The following is a 10,382-nucleotide window of genomic DNA, read 5'->3' as shown; positions in this document are numbered from 1 at the left end:
AGGGCCACTGGGAGCAGTGAAGCAGGGGAATGACATAGTTGGGTTCATGTTTTTAGCCCAGACCCTATGGGCAGGAGGGGACCAGACAAAGGCAGAGAACGTGGTGAGAAGCCCCACCTGCTAGAAAGAGAGTGAGAGGGAGGAGGGCCAGATGGAGGCTCCTCCCCACTGGATCCCCTCTGAGTCTGAGTCTGCTCTCTCTGTGTTTCAGAACCAGACAGAAACCTGGGGCCCAAGCATGGTCATGAGGGCAGTTGGGCAGCGCTGAAGACCCAGCCTGGCTCCAGCTGCTTCGAAAGGACTCCAGCCCCCCAGGACCCCAGCCCACAGCCCTCTGCTGCCCACAGGATGGGAGCCTGGGGGCTGGGAGCCCGGCCATGAGGGACTGCTGCCCCTCCCAGCAAAAGGCCAGCCCTGCGCCCCCAAGGCACACCCCTGCCCAAAGCCCAGGCATGGACACAGCAACCCCACTGGGGCTGGGGAAAGGGCATCGTGCTCTGAGGGCCCTGGCAGGAGTTTGGCCTTCCCCTCCCTGACCTGCATCCCTCCCCAAGAGGCAGCCGCCAAGGAGACATTAGGGACACATGGAGCCTTGATCTCAGGGACACCAGAAACCACCTTCTCTGGGAAGCCAGAGCCTGTGTCCTCAGTGAAAACTGACCCTTCACCCTCAGAAAACAGAAATCCTATGTTATTACAGAAGATGGATTCCAAGTCTTCAAAGCAGGCAGATTCCATTTCCATAGGAAAAGAAGATGCCGGGTCCTTGAGGAAGGCAGATCCCATGTTTACAGGAAAGACGGAGCCTGTGGCTTCTGGAAGGATGGATCCTGTGACCCCAGAAAAGGAGGATCCTGGATCATTGGGAAAGGTAGATCCTGAGTGCTCCAGCAAGGTGGATACAATGTCTGCAAGGAAGGAGTATCCTGTATCCTTGGGCAAAGTGGATCCTGCATTCCCAAAAAAGGAGGAGCCCAGGTATTCAGGAAAAGACCTTCAAGTGTCCTCAGAAGAGGTGGGTCCTGCATCTGCAGGAAAGACAGATCTTGTATCCTTGGGAAAGAGAGATCCTGAGCTATCTGAAAAGGTGGATCCCGTGTCCTTGGAAAACACGGATTCTGCATCTGTAGGAAAGACAGATCCCGGGTCCTTGGGTGTGCTGACTCCAGGGTCATCAGGCAAAATCAAGCCTGTATCCCCTGGAACAGTGGCTCTGGGGTCATCTGGAAGGGTGGATCCTACTCACTTAGGGATGACAGAGCCTGCATCTATGGTTAATGCAGAAACCGTGTCCTCTACAAAAGAGGACCCTCAGTTCCTGGGAAAGATGGATCCTGCCTCCTCAGGAAAGCAAGAGTCCATGTCTATGAGAATGACAAAAACCATGTCTACTGGACAGGTGGATACCATGTTTTCAGGAAAGATGGATCCTACATCTTTGAAAAACATGGACCCTGTGTCTTCAGGCAAGACGGGTCCAGTTTCTTTGGGAAAAGTGGATCCTGTGTCCTCAGGAAAGCCAGAGCCCTTTTCTCCTGGACAGGCAGAACTGATGTCTGTGGGAAAGACAGAAACTGCATCCTCAAGAAAGGAGGACCCAGTGTCCTCCAGAAAGGGGGATCCCATTTCTGTGGGAAATACAAAAACATCATCTTCTGGAAAAGTGAATCCTGAATCATCAGGAAAGATAGACCCTGTGTCCTCAGGCCCAGCGGGTCCCCCATCCTCTGTAAAAACTGAGACAGTGACTGGAGGAAAAGCAGATCCACTGTCTTCAGAAACGTCAGGTCCTGTGGCCCCTGGAAAGGTGGGTCTCATGGCCTCAGGGAAGGCTGATCCCCCGACCTTGGGTAAAGTGGACCCTGTGTGCAAGGGAAAGGCAGAAACTGTTCCCCCTGGAGACATGAACTCCGAGTCTCCAGGAAAGGTGGCCCCCACGACCCTAGGAAAAACAGTCCAGGCATCCTCGGGAAAAGCAGAAGCTGTCCCAGAGGGAAAGGTGGATCCTCTGCCTCTAGAGAAGGGCAATCCTATGAACTCCACGAAGGTGGATCCCGGGGCTTCAGGGAAAGCAGAACCCAAGTCTGAGGGCAAAGCAGAAACAAGGCCCCCTGGGCAGGAGGGCACCGCCTCATCAGGAAAAGCAGAGGCTAAATCTTTGCAGGAGAAGCCGCTGACCTCGGAGAAGGGGGATCCTGGATCCTCTATTGTCTCTGGGAAGTTGGAGCCTGTAGCCCTGGGGAAGACTGACTCTGCGCCTCAGGGAAAAGGGGAACCCCCATCCTCGGGGAAGCAGGCCCACCTGACCCTGGAGAAGGCGGAGGCCTCCTCCTCCAGGCAGGCAGATGACAAACCCTGCGGCTCCGCTTCTTACCCCGCGGATAGCGGGGGTCGCGTGGAGCCAGCGCCACTGCCCAGCTCCGAGGCCTGCAGCCTTGGCCAGAAGGACCCGGCGGCCACTAGGGCCGAGAGAAACCCGGGCCTGGAGGCCGTAGCGCCGTCGCCGGGGCCGCGAACTCGCGACAACTTCACCAAGGCGCCGTCGTGGGAGGCGAGCGCCACGCCGCCACGCGAGGACGCGGGCACGCAGGCGGGCTCGCAGGCCTGTGTGTCGGTGGCCGTGAGCCCCATGTCTCCGCAGGACGGCGGGGGCGGCTCGGCCTTCAGCTTCCAGGCGGCGCCGCGCGCACCCAGCCCCGCGCCCAGGCCGCCCTCTCGCCGGGACGCGGGCCTACAGGTGTCACTGGGCGCCGCTGAGACGCGCTCCGTGGCCACGGAGCCCATGACGCCGCAGGCCGCCGCGCCGCCCGCCTTCCCCGAAGTGCGGGTGCGGCCGGGTTCCGCACTGGCAGCCGCCGTGGCGCCCCCAGAGGCCGCTGAGCCGGTGCGCGACGTGAGCTGGGACGAAAAGGGCATGACGTGGGAGGTGTACGGCGCCGCCATGGAGGTGGAGGTACTGGGCATGGCCATCCAGAAGCATCTGGAGCGACAGATCGAGGAGCACGGCCGCCAAGGGGCGCCCGCGCCGCCGCCCGCTGCGCGTCAGGGCCCGGGCCGTGCGGGCTCCGTGCGCACCGCGCCCCCAGAGGGCGCAGCGAAGCGCCCACCCGGCCTCTTCCGCGCGCTGCTGCAGAGTGTGCGCCGGCCGCGGTGCTGCTCACGGGCCGGACCCACGGCCGAGTGATCTGCTCCCCTTTTGTACGCCCGGGTTTCCAACCTTCTCAGGCTCCCTTCTTGACCCCAGACCCCTAGAAGGGATCCCCTCGACGCGTGACAGGCCTCCGAGGGGCGGGCAGCCTCTAGGGTCTTATCTTGTCTTTCCAGCCCCCTCCCCTCCTAAACACACAAATGAACGCCCTCTACCCGGCTCCCTCGTGGTCATGAGCCCACGAACCCAGCCCTGACACCCCACTGTCCCCTCACAGCCCTCAGTTCCACCCCCTCCCGGTCACACTGGGCAACCTCTGGGGACCCGCTCAGCACCCACGCTCCCAGCCCTGAGAGCTGAGGCAGGCTCCTGAGATGTCCAGACTGGTGCACTGTGGTCTCCAGCGGCGGCCAGGTCCCCAGAACGGGAGAGACTGTGTACAAAAACCCCAAGTGTGCGAGGATTGACATGTGAGACCCCCCGATGTGCAAGGCCCCGGGTGTATGCGAGTGCATGTCCATGCAGCGGGCTGGCCCCATGGCCTGGGCATCTCTTGCATGCTGGTAGTTGTCCCCAGTTCCTGTCTCCCCCTCACCTGGCCCAATCCGCAACCCTATCCCCACCCCCACTGGACACTGGTCCACAATTCGCAGACAGGCCAAAGGCAGCTGCAGGAGTGCCCTGGGGGCGCAGCTGAGTCACAGAAAGGGGAGAGGGCTCAGACAGGTCCGGGGATCAGAGTCAGAGGCTCACAGACAGCCTGGGTGACAACTGGTCTTGGGTATTGGGGGCAGGATGGAGAGCTCATTCTACAACCACAGTAGTCCCTGAAAGACCACCCTCTCCAGCCCTCGGTCCCCCAGTGCTGTGAGCCCCACAAGTCCCTTGTGACAACTCAGTTCCCGTGTCCCACCCCTCCAGCCGCGGTTTTTGGCTACAAACTGTCACAATATATACATTGGTAATAAAATACTCCCCCAACTCTTGTCAGCTGTGATTGGCTACAAGCAGACGGGGGTGGAGCAACATGATATCTTATTATGTTCAGGGAGGGGTAGGTATAATTTGGGGGTAACAAGGCTCTTCCAAGGTGACCCAGAAGAGTGGGGGCCCATGTGGGGCTCTGTGGCCAGGGTCCTGTGGCAGGGCCCCCATCACAAGTCTGTGGTATTCAGGCCAGTGTTGGTGAAGGCCAGCTCCTCCTTCTGCTGTCCACGTGTGCCCACCTTCATTCCTGACAGCACTCTGTTCAGGGGCTCTGGATCCGGCCCCATCAGACTGTGCAGGGGCTCATTCTGTGGGAAGAGGGAGGGGAGGTGTGAGGCCAGGGCCAAGATGGGGTGATCTCCCCAGTCCTTAGGAGAGTGGGTGGCCCTCCAATCCCACGACCAGATGGCTCCTTGGCTGGGGCCTCAGTTTCCTGACTCTGTCCCAGAAGGGGCCATGGATACTGGTGGTACAGATGGGCTCAGGTGAAGGGGAGGGCCTAGGGGGTCTACTCTGGCCTTTGCCCACCCATGGACATGGTGGCATTTGGGTGTTCTGCCCAGTCCTGAACGATGCCAGGCCCTGTGTCCTGTGCCAAGGAGTCAGTCCAGCACAGTTCCTGTCACCTGTACCTCACGGCAGGCACCGTGCTGGGCACAACCATCCATCACCTGAGGTACCCACAGGACCCCCAAGGGAGGGATCATGTCCTCCACTTTACAGATGTGGAAATTGAGGCTCGGAGCGCTCTCTGGCCAGGAAGGGACAGAGCGGTGTTTGGACCGCTGGTCTTGCTGGCTCTAAAGCCTGTCCATGGCTCAGCGCTGCTCCTGGTTGAGTTTGGCAGGTCCTTCTGCCACCCCAGAGGGACATGTCACACCCAGGATCCCGCCTGCAGGCCATCATGGCACACACTCTCTCGTCTCCTGCCTTTCCTCTTACCCCTCCCCATGTGATGTGTCACACCCTCACAAGAATCCCTCCTGTGGACCAGCCAGGCCCCAAGACTCAGCTACTCCACCACGTAGACACCCACGGGGACAGAGCCTCCACCACCTCCACCCTCCCCAGGGCACACTAAGGGCTTTTTCCAGACTGGGACTGTTCCAGTCCCTGGTAAACAGTGGAACACATGAGGGGCCCCAGGAGGGACTAAACGTTGTGCCTGAGCTTCCCAGAGCCCTCTACACAGATCCCCAGTGGGAGCAGTTGGCGCAGTACAGCCCAGGAAGTGCAGCCTGGCCCGGGAGACAGGATACCTGGGTTCTGGGCTGCCCTGGCCTTGCAAACTTTCTGACCTTGGGCAGCTCAGCACCCCTCCCTGGCCTTGGTTGCTTGAAAAGTTTGGATTGGATGGGCTCTCATATCTCACAGACCTTCCACACAAACATTTACGGAAGTCTTAGGTGAGTCAGGGCACCAAGGGATCTGTGGAAGGAAGCCCCACCTGCGTTCCCCACCCAGAGACCCCAAGGCCCACCTTCCACTGCAGGAGTTGGGGTGGAGCCTCGGGCAGCTTCTCAGAAACTGAACAACCCCCTGCCGTTGCAGGATTGGCTCTTTCTTGGCTTTGAAGACTCTTAGCGGCCTGGCCCCCTCTCCCTTTCCAGACTCTCAGAGCTCCCTGAACCTCCTCAGCCCACAGGTCCAGCCCCACTGCTGGGATTTCTGACCCCACTCCCCTCTGGGGGTCAGCTTTGGCCTCCACCAGGGCCTACCTGCTGGGTCACAAGCTCCAGCCCACAAGACTGTTCCCTTCTGCCTCAGTTCCCCCCAGATATGTTTATTGGAGTTTTTGCCCCAAACCATCTTGAACCAGAGATGAGCCATCCACCCAGAGGCCTCCTGCACTGCCTGGCAGCCTGGACCACCATTGATGACCCCCATCCTTGGGGGTCCATTTGGAGGCCTCCATGTTACAGCCAGGTCCCTGGGCAGCATTCTGATATTTTAACACCCACGAGAGGCTTTGGTTGACCAAATCTTTCCAAGTAAGGGGTCCTCAAGGGAAAATAAGTCCTGACTCATGAGGAACAGCAAGGGACCCCCTGGAAGGGCAGGGCCCGGCTGAGGGCAGGACCCAAAGTAGGGTGGATAAGGTGAATGGTGGGTGGATATCCACCCCTACGCACGCATGCGCGCGTGCGCGCGCGCACACACACACACACACACACACACACACACAGACCCGCAGACTATAAAAGCTCAGTGGGTCTTAGAGCTTCTACTCCAGTGGTGGTTTTCAGAGTGGGAAGGAGAGGGTAGTTCCTTCTGGTTCTGGCGTCCCATCCCCCATTCAGCCCTCTGATCTACTCTCCTACTTTCGTGGTTCTCACTCCTGCCTGCACATTAGAACCCCAGAAGCTTTAGCAGCACCTTCCTGCCCAGGCCCACCCCAGCTATCTGATCAGAATCTCTGAGCTGTGACCTGGCATCCTCAGGTCTAAAGAGCTCCCCACGTGATTTCAGTCAGCAGCCCAGGCTGCACAAATGCTTGGTCTAACTGAACCAACTAACCTATTGAATAAATGATGGCATTGTTGTTCATCTGAGCCTACCTTTGCTCCCTGGCTAGATTATGTTCATCTCTGGATCTCCTCCCCCCGCCCCACCAGCTTTTATATAAAGGATATAAAGGGAGGGAACCAGATTCCTGACCACTCGTTTTATGCCAGATCGTTTTCATACCCACTCTTATTTCATCCTCACAGGAGTCCTGCATATTTGGTGTTCTGATCCCCATTTATAGATGAGAAAACTGAGAACCAGAGGGAAGAATTCACCCACCCAGGGTCACAGTTAATGAGTAGAGGAGCAAGGATCGGGCCCCATTCCAAAGCCGTGGGGTTTCCCAGGGCCAGATGCAGACACACCCATGGCAGCAGGAGGTCCCTCGAGCTCTGTCCTGAAACCCACCCCTTCAGAGAAGAGCCCCAAGTCAGAAGCCCCAGGCACCAGCTCATTCCCCATCTTGCCTTGATTTCCTGCCTGCTATTTTCCAGATCCACAGAGTTGTCATCCAGGGAGTTGAGGCTGAAAGGGAGATAATGGAGCTCAGAGAGTTGGCAGGCCCAGCCCTCCCTGTCTCTGGCCAACAGCTACCCCTGCCATCACCACCACCATCACCATCACTACCTCGACTACCACCTCACCACCACTACCATCACCACCACCATTACCACCATTGCCATCACCACCATCATCACCACCACCACCATTACCACCACCATCACTGTCACCACTACCACCACCACCACCATCATCACCACCACCATCACCATCACCACCACCACCATTACCACCACCATCACTGTCACCACTACCACCACCACCACCATCACCACCACCATCACCATTACCACCACTGCCATCACCACCATCATCACCACCACCACCGTCACCATCACCACTACCACCATCACCATCAGCACCATCGCCATCACCATCATCACCATCACCACCATCACTGTCACCATCACCATTACCACCACCATGACTACCACTACAACCAGCACTGCTCACCTGACGTGGTCCAAGTCACTGGAGGAAGACTGGGACTCGAAGCCCAGGTCCTTGGTGGGGAGGTTCAGCACGGGATTCGCACTGGAAAGAAGGCCCAGTCAAGCGACCATGGGCCTCAACCACCCCATGGGGCCTCTTACCCATCCTTCGACCCCCACTTACCGCTCAGTGTTGTACACGTTAGTCCCGGGGATGGCAGAGACTGGGGGCATCACCCCCGCCGCTGTCTTCCGGGCCTCCTTGGAAGCCTTCATAGCCCGAAGTTTCCGGTGGTAGCTGGGGGGAACATGGCGGGGGGGCATCACTATTTTCCCTGCACACCTACTGTGTGCCCAGTGCAGGCCCTGAGAGTGTGACTTCACAACAACCCTGGCAGGTGGGAGTGTTGGCTCCATTTTACAGAGGGTACAAGGAAGAACCAGAGAAGGGAAATTATTTGCTGAAGAACACGCAGCTGACCAGTGGCAAAGCCTAGAATCAAACCCAGATGTGGCTACTGGCTTCATATGTATTGGAAAGGTAAAAAGAAGCAGCATTTATTAAATGTATAGTATGTGCCAGACAGCTTGCTCAGTATGAGATGCGCATGGTTCCCTTGAATGCTTTGAGGAATCTAGTGTCATGCCCATTCTGCAAATGAGGAAACTGAGGCTTGGGGAGGGGAGTTTAACGTACCCAAGAGGTCATAACGGGTCACCTGGGATTGAATACAGATATACCTGACACCTAAACCCCAGGTCTTTCTACCCCTCAGATATCTTGGGTGGTGGGAGAGGCGAGGTTGAAGACACAGGGGGTGATGGGAGCAGCACCTCTTCTGGGTACACACGAGGACCGTGGTCATGATCACGATGACCAGCAGCAAAGCCACTCCCAATCCTATGATGGCGTTATGGAGCGTGTCCAGCAACTCTGACTCCTGGCTCTCCTGGGTGCCCTGAAGAAGAAGGATTGTGATGGGGGAGGATGTAGGGTCAACACCCCCCTCCTCACCCCCCCGTTACCTCCACCCTGCCGACACTCACCAGCACCACCAGCCCCAGCTGCAGCAGCTCGGTCAGGGAGTCCTTGTCATTCTGGATCGTCCTGGCCACAGAGCCCCGCTCAGGCCCGAGGGACGTTGGCATCCCCCAGGCTTCCTGCTCACCCTCCTGCCCACCCCAAGGGCAGCCCCACTCACACACTCAGCTGATCAAGGGTCAAGGCTGACCCATTTGAGAAGACAAAGTAGGCATCGAGGTAGGAACGGGCTCGGGCCCTGGAATGGGGCAGAGGTGAAGCCAGCAGCGCAGAACCACCAGACAGGCAGGCCCCTCCTACTGCTGGTCCTCTCTTCTTCGCCCCAACCACCGGTCCTGTGGGCACTCACCGAGCCATGGATTCTATGTCCTGAATGTTCACAATGTAGACAGTAGTCCTGGTCGCCTGGACAAGAGCCCTGCAAAGGGGGCAGGTGTCACAGAGGGCTGGGGTAGGGGCCTTAGCCCAGGCCTGTGGCCAGGGCTCTGCCAGTGGAATTAGGGATTGTGTGAGGGGCACCACCTCTGGACAGCTCCATTGGCTAAGCAAGTTGCACTTCTGTGCAAATTAGACAAGGATGCCCCTTCCTCTGGGACTGGGTTTCCAGTTTAGCAAGCAGAGTGCCCTTGTGCAATGCACAGCCTTTGCAACTGTACATGGCAGCCCTATTTAGGCCTGTCTTTGCCCAGGCAACCATAGGCTTCTGGGGACAGGCAGAAAGGAAGTGCAAGTACAGGTACAGGTACAGGGTCAAAGACAAGGACACTACCTAATGTACTGTGGTAACCTAAATGAGAGCGAAGTCCAAAAGGGAGGGGATATCTGTATGTGTATGGCTGATTCATTTTGTTGTGCAGTGGAGGCTAACACAACATTGTAAAGCAACCATACTCCAATAAAAATTAATTTTAAAAAAAGACAAGGACAAGGTCAAGTGTGGGTCAGGGACAGGGTTAAGAGATATGCCATCCAGGTTTCTGTCAGGGACCAGGCTCCCAGGCCGTGTTTTACCCTACAGGCCCCTCCCAGCTCCCCAGACCTACGCCTTAATCTCTTCCGTGTTGGCGCCCACCTCCTCCTTGCTCATGGAGAACTGCAGCCTCACACGGTAACTCTGGTCCACAGTGAAGAGCTACAGAAAGAGGGTAGGGGGAAGGTGAGGCACAAGGGACCCAGGGGTTGGCAGAGGGCACTAGGAACTGAAGGCAGAACCCGACACTCACATTTAGGGTGATTTTGGCTTCCTGGGCAGGACCCTCAGATGGCCTGTCCTGGGCCTTGACCGTCACTTGGTAAGTTCCTTGGAGAGTGGAATCAAGGTTGGTCACCAGCCTATGGAAGGTAGGAGAGCAGAGCTCAGTCCTGAAACCCAAGCTGAAGTCTCCTTGGAACCTCCTGGTACACCTCCCAGGACGAGGAACTCACTGCCTTGAGGCCCTGCTTGGCTCCCCCCACCCCATCCAGGGGCTGCCCACAGTTACTCAATGTTGCCAATGAACACGCTGGCCTCCAAGGAAGTGGAGACATGGAAGAAGCCCTGGAAAGGGATCATGGCCCCATCCTTAGCGATGAAATCCACTTGGAGGATGGAGAACAGGATGGCCCCATTGTTCCCTGAGTCCTTGTCTCTGGCCTAGGAGCAAGGGCGAACAACAACTGCGGACCAGGCCAGGCCAGGCACCCCTCCATCCCCAGCAGGAGTCTG

The 10,382-nt window shown here is 57.8% G+C and overlaps 2 protein-coding genes across 2 annotated transcripts in view; one reads left to right on the top strand and one right to left on the bottom strand.

Moving 5' to 3' along the window:
* Positions 1 to 254: 254 nt before the first annotated feature.
* Positions 255 to 4,544, top strand: GPRIN1 (G protein regulated inducer of neurite outgrowth 1). The gene is given in 2 exon segments (XM_030846816.2): positions 255 to 453; positions 456 to 4,544. Coding segments are annotated over 2 exon segments (2,805 nt in total). The 5' UTR covers positions 255 to 377; the 3' UTR covers positions 3,185 to 4,544.
* CDHR2 (cadherin related family member 2) overlaps positions 4,175 to 10,382 on the bottom strand; it is a 26,094-nt gene continuing 19,886 nt past the window's right edge. Inside the window, exons 21-31 of the mRNA XM_030846815.2 lie at positions 10,159 to 10,310; positions 9,901 to 10,009; positions 9,721 to 9,809; positions 9,027 to 9,095; positions 8,838 to 8,915; positions 8,683 to 8,743; positions 8,470 to 8,594; positions 7,820 to 7,933; positions 7,658 to 7,738; positions 7,110 to 7,168; positions 4,175 to 4,445 (exon numbers count right to left, since the gene is read on the bottom strand). Coding sequence (XP_030702675.1) covers positions 4,303 to 4,445; positions 7,110 to 7,168; positions 7,658 to 7,738; positions 7,820 to 7,933; positions 8,470 to 8,594; positions 8,683 to 8,743; positions 8,838 to 8,915; positions 9,027 to 9,095; positions 9,721 to 9,809; positions 9,901 to 10,009; positions 10,159 to 10,310 — 1,080 coding nt within the window. The 3' untranslated portion in view covers positions 4,175 to 4,302. The remainder of the gene's footprint in view (positions 4,446 to 7,109; positions 7,169 to 7,657; positions 7,739 to 7,819; positions 7,934 to 8,469; positions 8,595 to 8,682; positions 8,744 to 8,837; positions 8,916 to 9,026; positions 9,096 to 9,720; positions 9,810 to 9,900; positions 10,010 to 10,158; positions 10,311 to 10,382) is intronic.

Source organism: Globicephala melas, chromosome 3 (genome assembly GCF_963455315.2).
Source record: "Globicephala melas chromosome 3, mGloMel1.2, whole genome shotgun sequence".
In the NCBI taxonomy this organism is placed as follows: Eukaryota; Metazoa; Chordata; class Mammalia; order Artiodactyla; family Delphinidae; genus Globicephala; species Globicephala melas.
The sequence above is the reverse complement of the archived record's forward strand: the minus strand, read 5'-3'. Positions and strand labels throughout refer to the sequence as shown.